This window comes from Agelaius tricolor, unplaced genomic scaffold (assembly GCF_023055355.1).
Source record: "Agelaius tricolor isolate 1412-34295 unplaced genomic scaffold, bAgeTri1.0.p SCAF_55, whole genome shotgun sequence".
NCBI lineage: Eukaryota > Metazoa > Chordata > Aves > Passeriformes > Icteridae > Agelaius > Agelaius tricolor.
The window spans coordinates 1,809,658-1,826,868 of record NW_027269315.1 but is presented as its reverse complement, the minus strand read 5'-3'; the positions used below and the strand labels follow the sequence as shown (position 1 = coordinate 1,826,868).

The 17,211-nt window shown below is 61.2% G+C and overlaps 3 protein-coding genes across 4 annotated transcripts in view; 1 reads left to right on the top strand and 2 right to left on the bottom strand.

The window, feature by feature from the left end:
* The window catches only part of GLI1 (GLI family zinc finger 1), a 40,994-nt gene extending 34,982 nt beyond the window's left edge, over window positions 1-6,012 (top strand). For both annotated transcript variants that reach the window (XM_071456025.1, XM_071456026.1), the window contains 2 exons: window positions 167-446; window positions 3,194-6,012. In XM_071456025.1, the coding sequence (XP_071312126.1) occupies window positions 167-446; window positions 3,194-5,370 (2,457 nt within the window). In that variant the 3' untranslated portion in view covers window positions 5,371-6,012. The remainder of the gene's footprint in view (window positions 1-166; window positions 447-3,193) is intronic.
* A 113-nt stretch (window positions 6,013-6,125) lies between these two features.
* Window positions 6,126-11,317, bottom strand: PRPH (peripherin). Its single transcript, XM_071456118.1, has 9 exons — window positions 10,841-11,317; window positions 9,793-9,853; window positions 8,933-9,028; window positions 8,697-8,858; window positions 8,497-8,622; window positions 8,197-8,417; window positions 7,810-7,859; window positions 7,589-7,665; window positions 6,126-7,514 (listed from the first exon to the last, which is right to left on the bottom strand). Exons 1-9 carry the CDS (start codon window positions 11,182-11,184, stop codon window positions 7,473-7,475), a joined length of 1,179 nt encoding a protein of 392 aa, XP_071312219.1. The 5' UTR covers window positions 11,185-11,317; the 3' UTR covers window positions 6,126-7,472.
* Window positions 11,318-12,553: 1,236 nt separating this feature from the next.
* Window positions 12,554-15,218, bottom strand: LOC139604811 (tubulin alpha-1C chain). The gene is made up of 3 exons (XM_071456087.1): window positions 14,975-15,218; window positions 14,738-14,886; window positions 12,554-13,576 (listed from the first exon to the last, which is right to left on the bottom strand). The coding sequence occupies exons 1-3, from the start codon at window positions 15,093-15,095 to the stop codon at window positions 12,605-12,607; spliced, it is 1,242 nt and encodes a 413-aa protein (XP_071312188.1). The 5' UTR covers window positions 15,096-15,218; the 3' UTR covers window positions 12,554-12,604.
* Window positions 15,219-17,211: the final 1,993 nt, after the last annotated feature.

The window sequence follows — 17,211 nt, the reverse complement described above, 5'->3', positions numbered from 1 at the left end:
TTGCTCCTTGGGTCATAATCAAACACAGACAGGTGTTTTGGGCTCTGTGCCGGGGCTCCTGAGCCCCCTGGCAGGGGTCTTGGCCATCCTGGCCAGCCAGAGGGAAGTTCTGGGTTCCCACATTCTGGGTGCTTGACCCCCTTGGCGCTGCTCTGGTTCTCCCCAGAAGCCCCAGCCCAGCCCAGGGGGGCAGTCCTCGTGCAGCAGTGACCACTCACCCCTGGGCAGCACCACCAACAACGACAGCGGCGTGGAGATGGCAGGAAACGCCGGTGGCAGCTACGAGGACCTGTCCACTCTGGAGGACGTGGTGCCCGGGGAGCCCATGGGCACCTCGGGGCTCATGGCCCTGCACAAGCTGGAGAACCTTCGCATCGACAAACTGAAGCAGCTGAGGAAACCGGCGGCTTCCAAGGGCCTGAACCTGCCACCCATCCCTGGAGCCGGTGAGATTGGGGTGCCTCTCCCCCTGGGATGTGGGGCCTGGCCCGTGGGAGGTGTGTGCAGAGATCTGCTTGGCAGCCAGAGGTTTCCACACCTTGCTGGTGTTAGAATGTCTTGGTTTGGAAAGACAGGAGTCTGCTAAGGAAGGCAGGAGCCTCCCCTGAAATGGAGAATGTGAAACTCCCCCTCCCTCCAAATTGCTATAAATTTGAAATTTAGGGGCTCTCAGACAAAAAAATATGGGAGCAAGAAATAACAGTTCTTTAATAGGGAAGAAAAATAAAAGGATAAAATAAACAATGCAGTGCACTAGAACAACACTGCCAGAGTCAGAACCCAACCTGACACCCTGTGGGTCAGGGTGTTGGTGTCAGTCCCATTGGAATTGTGGCTCAGCCCTCCTGCAGTGTCAGGGGTGGTTCTGCTGGAGCAAGGGGGATCTGTAGAGAAGGATGGATTCTGCCTCTGGAGATCCAGGGGAAAGAGAGACAGCTGCTGTTCCTCTGGGGAATCCAGTGGAGAGCTGTGCTGGTGTCTCAAAACCTCTGGATTATATCCGGGTAGGAATGTTTGAAATCTCAGATTGTATCCAGGTGGGAATGCTTGAAATCTCAGATTGTATCCGGGTAGGAATGTTTGAAATCTCAGATTAGATCCAGGTAGGAATGTTTGAAATCTCAGATTGTATCCAGGTAAGAATGTTTGAAATCTCAGATTGTATCTGGGTAGGAATGTTTGAAATCTCAGATTGTATCCAGGTAGGAATGTTTGAAATCTCAGATTGTGTCCAGGTAGGAATGTTTGAAATCTCAGATTGTGTCCAGGTAGGAATGTTTGAAATCTCAGATTTTATCTGAGTAGGAATGTTTGAAATCTCAGATTGTGTCCAGGTAGGAATGTTTGAAATCTCAGATTGTGTCCAGGTAGGAATGTTTGAAATCTCAGATTTTATCTGAGTAGGAATGTTTGAAATCTCAGATTGTATCCAGGCAGGAATGTTTGAAATCTCAGATTGTATCCAGGTAGGAATGTTTGAAATCTCAGATTGTATCCAGGTAGGAATGCTTGGCTCCTCCCTCTGGGCTCACATCTCCCAATGGGATGCTGTAGTTCTTATCAGCCATGCAGGGACATTCCATAGCTGCTATCAGCTGATGTCCCCTCCTGAGGGAGGAGTGATTGTGAGCACTCAAAGAGACAGATAAGGCAAACTGCCCACTTGACAGAAGATAATCTGCCATACAGATGGTAATGGAATACATCCTGCATTGCAGTTTGGAACGTAGAAATGCACCCCAAAATCTGGGGAAATATTAAAGCCCTAAAGGGGTTCCAAGAGAACTGGATTGGGATTTTGGACAAGGCCTGGAGTGGCAGGACAAGGGGGAATGGCTTCACATTGGCAAGGAGGGCAGGGTTAGGTGGAATATTGGGAAGAGTTCTTCCCTGGGAGGGTGGGCAGGCCCTGGCACAGGGTGCCCAGAGAAGCTGTGGCTGCCCCATCCCTGGAAGCACCCAAGGCCAGGCTGGAGCAACCTGCTCCAGTGGGAATTGTCCCTGCCCATGGGACAGGGGGGGTCTTCAGGATCCCTCCCAACCCAAACCATTCCATGATTTTTCCAACCCAAACAAGCTTCTGCTGGTCTTTGTTGCCACCTGCCCCCACCAGCTCTAACCATGGAAGAGCCACATCCCAGCTCTGGAGGTGGCTCCTGTCCCTGCTCTGACATTGCCACACTTGTCCTGGGGTAACTCCTCCTTCTCTGTGGTATTTGTGGCGTTCCCAGAGGAAGGAAGGAAGGAAGGAAGGAAGGAAGGAAGGAAGGAAGGAAGGAAGGAAGGAAGGAAGGAAGGAAGGAAGGAAGGAAGGAAGGAAGGAAGGAAGGAAGGAAGGAAGGAAGGAAGGAAGGAAGGAAGGAAGGAAGGAAGGAAGGAAGGAAGGAAGGAAGGAAGGATCTGACTCCATGTTCTCAGAAAGCTAAAAAACTAAACTACACATATATATATATATATATACATGTATGTATATATAGTTTAGTTTATATATTTTATATATTATATATATTATATACTATATATATATATAAATATATATTTAAAAAATATATAAACTATAAAACTAAACTATAAAACTAAACTATACTAAAGAATACAGAAAGGATACTTACAAAAAGCTAAAATGACAATAATGAAAAACTCATGGCTCTTTCCAGAGCCTCAACACAGCTTGATCCTGATTGGCTAATAAGTCAAAACAATTTACATGAAACCACATAAATTTCATGGTTTATGAAATGAACCGATGAAACAATCATTGGTAATTTGCTGGTAAACAATGCACAAACACATCCCAAAGCAACAAAACACAGGAGAAGCAAATCAGAAAATTACTGTCTTCCTTTTTCTCTGAGCCGTCTAAGATAATAATGAAAAACTCATGGTTCTTTCCAGAGCCTTGACACCGCTTGATCCTGATTAGCTAATAAGTAAAACAATTTACATGAAACCATGTAAATTTAAGAAATTAACCAATGAAACAGTCATTGGTAATTATTGGTAAACAACACCCAAACACATCCCAAAGCAGCAAAACACAGGAGAAGCAAATCAGAAAATTATTGTTCTCCTTTTTCTCTGAGCCTTCTCAGCTTCCCCGGAGAAGAATCCTGGGCAAAGAGGATTTTTCAGAAAATATGACCGTGACAGAAAATTTTTCAGAGAACATGACTGTGACACTTCTCTCCCGCAGGCCTGCCCGGGGAGGTGCCACCCCCGGCCTCTCACCGCCGCATCGCCGAGCTGTCGGCGGCCGAGCTGGGCCTGGCGGCGCCGGGCGAGCGCCGCAGCAGCGGCACCAGCACCGTCAGCTCTGCCTACACCGTCAGCCGCCGCTCCTCCCTGGTGTCCCCGTACCTGTGCCCGGGCGGTGACGCCACGGCGATGCCCGGCGGGCCGTGCCCGGTGGACGGTTACGGTGCCGCCTCTCCGGATGAGTCGCGGCGCTCCGGTGATGCCGGGGGGCTGCCGGGGGTGGGCAGCCTGACCCCGGCACAGCGGTACCGCCTCAAGGCCAAGTACGCCGCGGCCACGGGCGGCCCCCCGCCCACCCCGCTGCCCAGCGTGGAGCAGGTGGCCTCAGGTGGGCACGGCGGCACGCCCGGGGGTTACCCCGTGCCCGCCGGGCCTCGCTGCGTCGCCAATGGCTTCTTGAGAAGGAACAGCTCCAACGAGAGCCCCGGTTACCCGGGCAGCGTGCCCGCTCACATGGTGCCCCGACACGGCGTGCGACGGGCGAGTGACCCCGCCCGGACGGTGGCCAAGCCTCCGGCCGTGCCCAGAGTGCAGAGGTTTAAGAGCGTGGGCAATGTGAGCGTGCCGGGCGCGGGCAGGACGGCGCTGCAGCCTCTGGGTGGCTCTGAGGCCAACCTGCAGCGCCACGGCTTCTCCCCACGCCCCCCCAGCATCACTGAGAACGTCTTCATGGAGAGCATGGGGGGCCCTGGCCCCGATTCCGGCCTGCTGGACATGGAGCAGTACCTGAGTTATCCTGAGGAAGGCTTCCCGTGCCAGGGCACTGGCGTGGAGCTCCAGGGTGGCATCTACGGCGCTCACCGGACCATGGTGGGGACTCATGGGGACATGGAGGAGGGGCTGCTGCAGCAGCCTGAGTTCTCCCTCCCGCAGTGCCAGGTGAACCAGCGCTTCCCCAGTTTGCCTGCTGGGAACAATGGGGCTGTGCCAGAGCCCTGGGATGGACCCCCCCAGGCCACGCTGGGGATGAGCTCCAGACAAAGTGTGGGTGCTCCCACCATGTCTGGGCCGCACTGTCCTCATCAAAACATCGAGTACCCCCATCCCAGCGCCTGTGGGCAGCATCCCAGACTGGTGAGCTCGTGCCAGGACCAAGAATTTTCGGGGGGGCATCGTTTTAACCGGCTCCAGATCAAATCTGAGCAGCGATACCCAGCGCCGAGCCCAGCACTCACTCCCTGCCCCAGCACCAAGCTGGCCGGGCCCTCAGCATCCCCCGCTGCCTTTGGGCACAGCATGGACGTGGGGCAGGCTGGGTACCCCCCTGTGGGGCCCACACCGGGTGGGTACATGGGCATGGCCAGCCCAGGTGCCCGCAGAGCCCAGACCCCCACCCTGCAGACCAAAGAGGTGATGGTCCGGAACTACGTGGAGGCGCAGCAGGCGCTGCTGTGGGGGGAGCAGCAGCCCCTGTGCAAGGGCAGCGTGGCCGGCGCGGGGCTGGGCAGCGAGCCCGGGCAGTGCCAGGCCGTGCCAGCCCCACCACCGTACCTCAGCCCCAGGTACTGCAGTTACCAACCCAAAGGGGATCATCTGCAGAGCCTGGCGGAGCCCCAGCACCTCCTGAGCCCGCCCTGCTTCAACCCCGAGATGATCCCACACCCTCCAAGCGGCCCCAAGCCAGCGGCTCACCTGAGCTACCCAAACAGCCTGGCACAGCCTGGGCATGGCTACGAGGGGGCGGACAGCGGTGCCCGGCGCCTGCCACGCCTGCCCCCCGCCCGCCCCGTGCCCGAGGGAGCCGGGAACCTCCCCCTGTACTACCCAGGGCAGGGGGGCAAAGGTGGGCACAAGCTGCTGGGGCAGGGGGCAGCGAGCTGCGGGGGGAGCGGGCACTACGGCCCGGAGGGACTCAAGGGCACCTCCTGTTACTACCTGGACTCTGGGGAGCAGGTGGCCAACAGCCTGGACTCGCTGGACCTGGAGAACACGCACCTTGACTTTGCTGCCATTGTGGAGGACGTGGAGACGCCCCCGGCGCTGCCCAGACCCCCCAGCCCGGCCGGGGGGCTCCTGGTGCCCTCACATGGGGGCGCCAACATGGCAGTGGGGGACATGAGCTCCATGCTGAGCACGCTGGCAGGGGAGAGCCACTTCCTCAACTCGCTGTCCTAACGGGGGGTACCTGCCCTCAGGTCCCAGCGTGGTGGGCAGGGCTGGGAATCCTCCTCAGAGCCGCGTTTGTGCCTGGGGGGAAGCGGGGATCACCCCCCCTTGGAGTCACCCCCGTTCGGGAGGGGCCCAGGACACAGCCCCAGCTCTCCAGGTCACCTCTGGCGTGGGGAACTGGTTTTACTGGGCGCTTGTTGGGGTGTCCCCGCTCGGGATGAGCCCCTCCTGCCCCCCCCCCCACGCAGCCTTAACGCCGAAACCAAAGAGCCCCCGCCCCGAGGGCCGTCCCAGTGCTCCCAGCGCCCCCCGCCCCAAATCCCAGTCTGGCAGGACTGCAAGCGCCCCCAGCCCCTCTCCAGCGGGGCAATTCCCCAGAGGTGGGGCGGGGGGTGCCTGTACATAGTGTTCATACCTGTCTGTCTGTCTGTCTGTCACCCTGAACCTCCTTTCTGTGAGAGCACCAGCAGGGCCACCCCCTCCCCTCATTAAACCCTTTCTCAGGGGACTGAGACCGTGTCTTTGTCACCTCTGCCAGGGGCTCCCTGATCTCGTCCTTGGTCCCCTGTGACCAAAACCGCCCGGCAGCAGCTTCAGCACCCTCGGGCAGGGATCCCGAGACCCACATTGCAATTAGCGCTTCAGATAATGCAAACGGCTCAAAATAATGCTGTTAATTAGGCAAAAAATGGGTTGAAATAATTCAATTTTCTTGCGAAAAATTTAGCTAAGATAACGTGATTAGTAATGAGGGAAAACAGTTAAAATAATGCGATTTTATATTATTTTGTTCGTGTAATTGATGGTGCGAAGATTGCATAAAATAACGCAATTAATTATGCCAAAATTCCATGAAATTATGCAATTTCGTATGATTTGCTATAACACAATAATGCAAAAAAGTGCTTAAAATAACGCAATTGACGATGCAAAAAATACTTAAAATGCAATGATGCAGCATTTGCTTAAAATAAGGCAATTATGTGTGCAAGATTTGTTTAAATAACGCAATTGTGCATCATTTGCTTCAAAGAATTCAACCAGTGGTGCAAAAAATGCTGAAAATAATGAAATACTGCAAAAACTTGCTTAAAATAACAAAACTAACAACCAAATCTTTCATTAACGCGATTTTGCATAATTTCGCTGAACTCAATTAACAATGCAAAAAAAAACCCTTCACGCAATTATAGAAATCAGGGTGTTTCCCCGCGCACCCAGAGCCTTGTCACGCTGTAATTAACCCGTAATTAACACGCAATTAACGCGGAATTAACCGGCGGCAGCGCTCGGGCCGGGCTGGTGGCGCCCTCTGGCGGTCCCGGTAAGGAACGAGCGCGGCCGTGCCCGGCCCGGTCCTGCGATCCCCCCGGAGATTCCGTGGGTCTGGAGCGGGATAATGGGCGTGTCCCTCGGTCCTCTGCAAATCGCGGGGTCGCGGGAAGCAGCGGGACCCCCGAGGATTCAGAGTTCAGGGGTTGAGGCTCCTTCCCCGAGGCAGTGACACCACAGGGACGGCGCTTCAATGTCACCGGAGCCGCCAATCCCGGGATAACCGGTGCTTGTTGCAGTGATGGGAGGGGAGGTGAGACCCCCAGAGTGACAGTTGTGACATGGAGAGGAGCTCTGGGACAGATTGAACCCCGGGGACACAGATTTCCCCCTCAGCCGGGCGCTGCTTCCCTTTCTGTCCCCATGGCAGTGACACCACAGGGGACAGCGCTTGGGTGCCACCGGAGCCGCCAGCCCCGGGGACATCAGTGCCAGCTGTGGTGCCAGGAGGGAGAAGCCGGGACCCCCTCGGCCTCAGGGCAGCGTGGGGAACACCCGATTTTAAATACAGCTGGGGTTGTGGTTGGGAGAGTAATAAATAGGCGATAAATAGCGATAAATAGTGGGGGACAAGGCACAGGGACACACGGCAAAGGCACAGGGACACACGGCAAGGCACAGGGACACCCCACGGCGTTGTCCCATGGTGCTGACAGCAGCAATAGCAATTGGGGCACTCCCAGCCCCCCTGCTCTGCTCCGTGCCCCACCCAGCACTCAGCAGGGTCTGGCAAACCCCTCCCGTGGGCTCGGGGCCGTCGCAGCCGCTCCTCTCTGTCACTTCCCCGCTCGCTCCTTGTGCGATTCTGTCACCACTTGCTGCAAGAGGAGAATTTGGGGATCAGTCCCATGGCAGGGTTGGGCCTCCCAGGCAGGGCACCCCCAGTTCTCACCTGCCCATCCCGTGTCTCGATGGTTTTGATCAGCACCATCCTCCGGGCCGGGCTCTCTGCAGGCTGAGGCTCCAGCACTGGGCACAGAGGGGCCATGAGGACCCTGTGCCCTCCCAGACAGCCTGGGCAGGAGCACAGGGACCCACCCACACCCACCCGGGGTCTTTACCCTCAAGGAAAGACCCCCAGACATAGTGGGGGACCCTCAGCTTGTGGCTCACCTGAGCTCCTCATGCTGAAGGAGGTGGTGGGGTGCAGTGGGATGGTGATCCTGGGGGGGAGAGGAGGATGAGGAGGGGCTGGGACTCCTGGACATTGCCAGGGACCCTTCCACACTCTCCAGTCTGTGACCCACACCCCAGATCAGCTGTGCCCGTGGGCTGCCAGGCCGGGGGCTGTGCCCGTGGGCTGGCACCCGGAGCAGAGCTGGAGGCAGCTCCCCCACCATCCCCTGGCCTTGCTTTTATCTCAGCTCCCATGGGAACCTCTTGTTTTCCTGTGGGAACAAGGCCTGGAGCTGCCTCCCTCCGGGAAAATCCCACAAAAACCGGGATGAGTCACCACAGGGGACATCCCCGCGGGCAATGGGGACACTCTGCGGCCCTCACCGGCTCTCCTCGCCCTCCAGCAGCTTTCTGTACGTGGCAATCTCAATGTCCAGGGCCATCTTGACGTTCAGCAGGTCCTGATACTCGCGCAGGTGCCGTGCCATCTCCTCCTTCATCTGCTGGATCTCCTGCTCCAGCCTCCCCACCACGTCCTGGTAGTTCCCGATCTCCTCCCCGAACTCGTCCTCCATCTCCCGCATCTGCCGCTGCAGCGCCTCGTTCTGCAGGGACAGAAAGGGCTGCAAAGGGCCGGGCTGGGCTCTGCTTTTTGCACGCCCCCGAACGCTGCCCGGTTCTCACCACGCCCTTCAGCCCGTCCACCTCGCACGTCAGGCTCTGGATCTGCCGCCGGGACTCGTTCATCTCCTGCTTGGCCAGGCGCAGCGCCTCGTGGTTGCGGTTTGCTGCATCCGAGAGGTCGGCAAACTGCACGGGCAGGGCGAGTCAGGGCTCTCTGGGAGGGCTCAGCCGTTCCTAAATCCCTCCCCAGCCCCGGGTACCTTTGATTTGTACCATTCCTCGGCTTCCTGCAGGTTTTTGACCGCGATGCTCTCGTACTGAGTGCGGATCTCCCGCAGCGCTGCCGTCAGCTCCGGTTTGCACATCTCCACCTCGGGCAGCCCCGCCGGGCTCGGGCCGCTCACCTCCAGGTCCCGCAGCTCCTGCAGGGGCACGGGGGCATCACAAGGACCTGATCTGTGCCCCCCCTGCCCGTCCCATCCCACCCCAGCCCCACCTCCTCGTGCAGTTTCTTGAGGAAGCCGATCTCGTCCATCAGCAGCTCCACCTTGCGCTCCAGCTCCAGGCGGGACAGCGTGGCGTGGTCCACGTCCTGTGGGAGAGGTTGGGATGAGCTGCAGGGCAGCGTGGGGGGGATGAGATGATCCCGGATCCCCACCCCGGGGTGGTGATGGTGGTGATGGGCACGGGGCTCAGCCCCCCAAAGCCTGGTTTTGCACAGGGCTGACCCAGCATCACCCCAAGGAGACACCCAGGAGCTGAGGAGGGAGGTGTGGAGGGACCAGACTGGGGCTACCAGAGTGCTCAGCCCTGGGGGTCCCATCCTGCCCAAACCCACGGAGGGACTGAGCAATGACACAATGGACACAGCCCCCCCAAACCCCGTTTGTGCCCTGGCTCACGCAGGGCTGACCCAGCATCACCCCAAACTCCAGCTGGAGACACCCAGGAGCTGAGGAAGGAGGTGTGGAGGGACCAGACTGGGGCTACCAGTGTGCTCAGTCCGAGGGTCCCATCCTGCCCAAACCCACGGAGGGACTGAGCAATAACGAGGTGGGCACAGACTCAGCCCCTCCCAAACTCTGGTTTTGCCCTGGCTCGTGCAGGTCTGACCCAGCATCACCCCAAAACCCAGGAGCTGAGGATGGAGCTGTGGAGGGACCAGGCTGGGGTGCTCAGCTCTGGGGGTCCCACCCTGGCCCCCCAGCACTGATCGGTGCCATTCGTGCACCAGCACCTCCCGCGGGCCCAGAATTGGGGTTCCCCAGGGTTATTCCTGTCCCCACCATTCCCAGTCCCCTCCACCCACGGATCACTGGTTACTGCAGGGGGAAACGAGCCCGCCAGCCCCCTCACCTTGCGGAACAGCACCAGGCTCTTCTCGGCATCCTCCCGCTTCTGCGTCTCGTCCTCCAGCCTGGGGACAGCGAGGGATGAGGGGGAGGTGGGCACGGGGGTGCAGACCCCTCCTCCTGTTGCGCACACAGCGGAGGCGAACGGGGATGGAGCGGCCCCCAGCGCTCGCAGCAATCCCCGCCCAGTGTCCCCACCCTTGTCCTGCCCCTCCCAGTGTCCCCACCCTTGTCCTGCCCCTCCCAGTGTCCCCACCCTTGTCCTGCCCCTCCCAGTGCCCCGCCCTTCCGCAGAGCCCACATCTCCCAGTGCCTCCCAGTGCCCTCCGTGCATCCCGGGCGCCTTTCCCAGTATCCCTTCCCAGGGATCCCCTTCCCCGGACATCCACCAATCCCTCCCCCGACCTCCCCGGGGATCCCCCATCCCCATCCCGCTGCATCCCCCGCTCCCCATCCTGGTGCAAAGCCTCATCCCATCACATTCCTCATGCCAGTCCCTCTCTGGCACATTCCCCAGTCTTCATCCCATGCATAACTCACCCTGCCACACCCCCGGCCCCCACTGCAGTTCAGCCCTCATCCAAATTCATCCCTCATCCCGGTCCATCCTTCATCCCAGAACATCCCGGTCCATCCCTAATCCTGGTCCATCTCCCATCCCAGTCCATCCCTCATCCCAGAACATCCCCCATCCCAGTTCATCCCTTATTCCAGTATATCCCTCATCCCAGAACATCCCCCATCCCAGTTCATCCCTTATTCCAGTATATCCCTCATCCCAGTACATCCTGGTCCATCCCTAATCCTGGTCCATCCCCCATCCAAATTCATCCCTCATCCCGGTCCATCCCCCATCCTGGTCATTCCCCATCCCAGTCCATCCCAGTTCATCCCCCATCCCAGTCCATCCCAGTCCATCTCCCATCCCAGTCCATCCCAGTCCATCCCAGTCCAACCCCCTGTCCCCAGCACACCCTCCGCTCCCCATCCCTCATCCCGACCCACCCTCTCTCCCCATCCCGCTGCCTCCCCCGGCCCCACCGCCGTCCCACCGTTGCCTCAGGGCCGCCAGGTCTGTGGCGAGCCCGTCCCGCTCCGCCTGGAGCCGGTCCCGGTCGCGGCCGAGGCGCTGCAGCCGCTCCCGCAGCCCGCGCAGCTCCCCCTGCACCAGCCCGGTGCGGGGCCCGCTGGCGGCCGTGGCGCGGCCCAGGGCGGCGCGGAGGGTCCCGTTCTGCCGTTCCAGCGCCCGCACCCGCTCCAGGAAAGCGGCGAAACGATCGTTCAGCGCCGCCAGCTCCTCCCGTTCCGCTCCCCGCGCTGCCGCCGCCGCCGCCAGCCGCTCCGGGGCCACGGGGAGCGGCGGCGACATCCCGGGGTCGCGGTCACGGCGGCTCATGGTGGCACCGGGAGGGCGCTGGCTGCCGGCAGCGGCCGTTTATAGCGGACAGCGGCTCCGCCCCGCCGGGGGACCCGGGACAGAGAGAGGGGAGGGGTCCCGCGGCCGGAGGGAGGATCGGGGGCTGCGGACGTTCCCCTCGAGGGGGCGGGGAAAGGGGATGGAGGTGGTCGGGGATGCCCCCAGGGATGAGAGGCGGGGGCTGCGGGATGTGGGGCTGCAGGAATTCCCATTCAGGGGGGCTCGGGGATCTCCTTGGGATGAGAGGCGGGGGCTGCGGGATGTGGGGCTGCAGGAATTCCCATTCAGGGGGGCTCGAGGACCCCCTTGGGATGAGGGGTGGGGGCTGCAGGATGTGGGGCTGAAGGAATTCCCCTTCAGTGGGGCTCGGGGATGCCCTTCGGGATGAGGGGCGGGGGCTGCAGGATCTGGGGCTGAAGGAATTCCCATTCAGGGAGGCTCGGGGACCCCCAAGGGATGAGAGGTGAGAGCTGCAGGATGTGGGGCTGCAGGAATTCCCCTTCAGTGGGGCTCAAGAATCCCCAAGGGATGCAAGGTGAGGGGCTGGGGGGTGCAGGCAGAGGAACCAGCAGCACCAGGGGCAAGGGGGAGAGGATCCGAGGGAGACACAGGAACCCCCCCCTGCTCGGTCAGGAGGAGAGAGACCCTTATGGGGTCTCCCCCAGGGAGACCAAACCCCGAATCTGGGATGCAGAGCACCCCTCTGAGCTGGGTCCCATTCTGCTCAGCATCCATGGAGGGGGTGCCCCTCTCAGCCACGCCCCTCCCTCCCGTTCTGTCGGGGCCGCCGTGACTCGGCTCTGCGGGAGCTGCCATGCGCGGGGCAGCGCTGGACAGCGAGCTCTGCTCTGCAACCCCCCTGAACCCCCCCTTTCCGGGCAGCCAGGGCGGCACTTACGGGAAGGAGTCGGGAAGGAGTCGCTGCCCTGCCCAGAGGCTCCTCCTGGGGAGGGTCTCCCCCACCCAGGACCCCCTCCCAGCTCTGCAGAGAGCCGCACCGGGAGTGGCTCTGTGCCAGCAGCAGCATGACACCACGTCCAGCCCGTCTGCACCAGGCTCTGGGCACGACACTGGGGGCTCTCAGGGGTCCCCCCAACCTCACCTGGTGACCCCCCCAGGGCCAGCAGAACGCTGAGGAGAACAGGAGCCCCCCACCACTGCCAGCTCATAGCACAGGAGCCAGCCAGGGACCCCAACCCCACAGAACCCCCCAGCCTCTCCCAGCATCTCCCCTGTGCCAGCTGGCAGCAGGGCCTGGCAGCCAGCCCAGCTGAGGCCCCCCCTCCCCTGGGATGTCCCCCCAGGTCACCACAAGGCGGATTGTCCCAGCACAATGAAGAGGCAGCACTGGAGAGAGGCATTTTAATGAACAGCACCACAGTGTTCAGACAAGGCGCTTCTATTCCTCTCCTTCCTCGTCGCCCTCCATGCTGTCAGCTCCCACCTCCTCATAATCCTTCTCCAGGGCTGCCATATCCTCACGAGCCTCCGAGAACTCGCCCTCCTCCATGCCCTCCCCCACGTACCAGTGCACAAAGGCCCTCTTGGCGTACATCAGGTCAAACTTGTGGTCCAGGCGGGCCCAGGCCTCGGCGATGGCCGTGGTGTTGCTCAGCATGCACACAGCCCTCTGCACCTTGGCCAGGTCGCCCCCGGGCACCACCGTGGGAGGCTGGTAGTTGATGCCAACCTTGAAACCAGTGGGGCACCAGTCCACAAACTGGATGGTGCGCTTGGTCTTGATGGTGGCGATGGCGGCGTTGACATCCTTGGGCACCACGTCCCCGCGGTACAGCAGGCAGCACGCCATGTACTTGCCGTGCCGAGGGTCACACTTGACCATCTGGTTGGCCGGCTCAAAGCAGGCATTGGTGATCTCAGCCACCGTCAGCTGCTCGTGATAAGCCTTCTCAGCAGAGATAACCGGGGCATAGGTGGCCAGAGGGAAGTGGATGCGGGGATAAGGCACCAGGTTGGTCTGGAATTCTGTCAGGTCGACATTCAGGGCTCCGTCAAAGCGCAGAGAGGCCGTGATGGAGGACACGATCTGGCTGATGAGGCGGTTCAGGTTGGTGTAGGTTGGGCGCTCGATGTCCAGGTTGCGGCGGCAGATGTCGTAGATGGCCTCGTTGTCCACCATGAAGGCGCAGTCGGAGTGCTCCAGGGTGGTGTGGGTGGTCAGGATGGAGTTGTAGGGCTCCACCACAGCTGTGGACACCTGCGGGGCTGGGTAGATGGAGAACTCCAGCTTGGACTTCTTGCCGTAGTCGACAGAGAGGCGCTCCATGAGCAGGGAGGTGAAGCCAGAGCCGGTGCCACCGCCAAAGCTGTGGAACACCAGGAAGCCCTGCAGCCCTGTGCACTGGTCAGCCTGCAGGTGGGAAGGGGAAAACAAGACCAAACTGTCAGGAATTCTCAACTTCAGCTGTTGCTGACTTGCCCTGGAAGGAAAACTTTCCCCCCATGATCTCAGGACCTTCCCAGCAGGTCCAGGGAAAGGGACCCCGTGCTGCAGGGATTTGGGGACACTCAGTAGAGACAAGGAGGGGCATGTTTGTTCCAGGCAGCAGAAGTTGCTCCTCTCCTTGGCCTCATGAGGACATTATTAGGGTGTTCCAGCACCACGGCAAGAACCACCAGCGTGGTGGACAAGGTGTCCCTGACATTACACGTTGGACACTGACTCATGGTGGATATCCCAGCTCTTGGGAGACACCCCAGCAGGCTCTGGAAGTCAACCACAGCTTCACCCCCTCTTTTTCCAAGAAGGTGCAGCAGGAACAGGTTCTGATCCCACAAGAGCCCACGGGGCAGCCAGCTCAGCCTTGGATGTGCCAGGAGCTCCCCGAGCGGAGCCGCTGGCGCAGCAGGTCCGGCCGCCCCGGCGCCAGCCCTAGCGTGGGAACCAGAGGTTCAAAGAGCTTGGGCAGCCACACCAGTCAAACCAGTGCTGCACCAGCACCCAAACCATCTCTCCTTCCCCGCTGCCCTGGCCAAGGGGCTTTCCCATCCTCCTCTCCTTGGCAAGGCTTAGAACTGGGCTAGGATAGAGCCAGCAGGTCCCTCTTGGGACAGGCCTGCTCTCTGTCCCAAAGTGCTGAGAAGGACCAGCCCAGGGACACCTGGAGCTTCCCCCTGTCCCCACATCCACCACAGGAATGGAACAAGCTCAGAGTGCACATCCTGTGCTGGCGGGGTTACAGAGCCCTGAGTAAAGGGATTCAGGTCAAGGGCAAGGCAAGGGGCTGATCCTGATCACTTAGAGCATCCAGACCCCAGAGGGAGCCAGGATGTGCTGCAGGCTCAAATCCATCCAGATCCTGGAGGCACAACAGGGGTCATGCAGCCCCCACCAGGAAGGCAGGAGGCCCCTCCTGGCACAACCCAGGGCTGATCCCTCCTGGCACAACTCTCTGCCCCACAGCGCTGATGGGCTGAGAAGGACCTGCCCGGGCACACCTGGAGCTTCCCTTTGTCCCCACATCCTCCGCAGGGACGAACCCACCCCACCTGCACTCCCCAGTGCCCCTACCAGCTTGCGGATGCGGTCGAGCACCAGGTCGATGATCTCCTTGCCGATGGTGTAGTGCCCGCGGGCGTAGTTGTTGGCCGCATCCTCCTTGCCCGTGATCAGCTGCTCGGGGTGGAAGAGCTGCCGGTACGTGCCCGTGCGCACCTCGTCTGCGGGGACAGCCCCGGGCCCCGTTAGCAGCCGCCGCCCGCCGCCAGCGCCCGCCCCGCCCGCCGCCCGCCCCCCGCGCGCGCTCACCGATCACCGTGGGCTCCAGGTCCACGAACACGGCCCGGGGCACGTGCTTGCCGGCGCCCGTCTCGCTGAAGAAGGTGTTGAAGGAGTCGTCCCCCCCGCCGATGGTCTTGTCGCTGGGCATCTGCCCGTCGGGCTGGATGCCGTGCTCCAGGCAGTACAGCTCCCAGCACGCATTGCCGATCTGCACGCCCGCTTGGCCCACGTGGATGGAGATGCACTCGCGCTGCGGGGGCACACGCCACTCGGTCACCTCCTCTGGCCCCTCTCTGTCCCACCCCGGCACCCCCCGGGCTGGGAAGGGTCTCTCCTCAAGGCTGGATGGGGGCACATCCTGCCCAGCTGCTCCCGTTGTGCTCAGCTTTGCTGCTGCCATCCTGCTCCTCCTCCCCAGCCGCTGAGACCCTGCACCAGTTGGTGCCTTCACCCCACGCACCCCACAGAGCCAGGAATTGGGGTTCCCCAAGATTATTGCTGGTCCCCACTATTCCCAGTCTCCTGTGAGGACAGGGACACTTAACCCCCCTCTGCAGGGACAGGGACATCCCCATAACCCAGGGAACATCTCAGTGCTCAGCTCCGAGGGTCCCATCCTGCCCAAACCCACGGAGGGACGGAGCAATGACACGGTGGGCACAGGCTCAGCCCCCCCAAACCCCGTTTGTGCCCTGGCTCACGCAGGGCTGACCCAGCATCACCCCAAACTCCAGCTGGAGACACCCAGGAGCTGTGGCAGGACCAGACTGGGGCTACCAGTGTGCTCAGCCCTGGGGGTACCAGGGACACAGCGGGTGCTCAGCTCTGGGGGTCCCATCCTGGCCCCCCTGCACAGATCGGTGCCATTCGTGCACCAGCACCTCCCATGAGCCCAGAATTTGGGTTATTTCCAGTCCCCTCCAGCCACGGATCACAAAGGGACAGTGACAGGGACACTTCAGCCCCTTCCCCAAGGGGCTGCTCATCACTTCTGGGGGGATCTTGGACCTCACAGAACACGGAGCCGCTCCCTTCCCCAGCCGCCCTTGCACAACCCCGGCCTGTCCCGGTCCCTGAACAGGCAGCTCCACCCGGGCCAGAGCAAACTCCGGTCACCGGGAGGACTTTCCCCGTGCCCGCCGCTCCTGCTTGTGCCCGGGCCACGCTGAGATCTCCCCCCCACCGTGACTCACACCCACGCGTGTCCCGGAGAACACAGCCACGAGAGAGTGGCACAAGGAGTGCCCCCAAACCCCCTCTCGGCCCGTTCCTGTGCTGTGGGGACGAGTGCAGTGCCCGCGTGGGAGCCCAGGACACGCAGTGCCACTCTGCGTGTCCCAACGACTTCAGCAGGGAACTGGGGTGGGTGGGAGCCCCCCGGGCAGCGACCCCCGCTTCTGGGGGGGACACACGCACCCCCAGCTCAGCCCCTGCCCTGCACGAGCCAGAACTCGGCAGCCCCACGAGGCGTCCGGAACACGCGAGGAGCTCCCAACGCCTCCAGAGCTCAGCCCCACGTGCTGAAAGGGACACGGGGGGGGCCTGGCACGCAGCCCCCGCTCTGCTCGGGGGGGTCCCGCACTCCCAGGGGGTCCCACCCCGCACGGAGCCCCCTCAGGACCCCCGAACGCCCCCAACCCTCACCATGGCCGCTCGCTGCCCGAACCGTTACGGAGCCGTCGAGGAGGGAGGCGGGGGTTGCCCCGTAGGGCCCCCGAGTTAAACCCCCAAGGGGCGTGGCCTCACAGGGGGCGGGTACAAGGGGAGGAGCCAATCGGATTTCGCCCCGCCCCTCCGACCACGCGGCGCTCTGGACACGCCCCCTCCGCCCCGCCTCGATTCTGATTGGACGGTTCGAATGTCGGCGAGGGTGGGTGGGTGGTGACGTCAGCGAAGCGGAATGCGGTGGGCGGGAGGCGGAGAGGGGGCGTGGTCTAACGTGGAAATAGGCGTGGTTATGGGCGGGGAAATGGGTGGGGAGGAGGATTGGGGGTCCCGAGAGTTGCGGGGGGGGACTGGGCGGGCAGACAGGGGGGAACTGGGGGGGTCAGAGGGGCCGGAAGGCGTCACTGGCGGGGGGGCCGAGGAATATTGGGGCGGGGGGGCTTTAGGGGTGCTTTAGGGGCGGGGGGCTTTAGGGGGTGCTGTAGAGCCGGGGGACTTTAGGGGCAGCTTTAGGGGCGGGGGGCTTTAGAGGCGGGGGGCTTTAGGGGCAGCTTTAGAGGCGGAGGGCTTTAGGGGCAGCTTTAGGGGCGGGGGGCTTT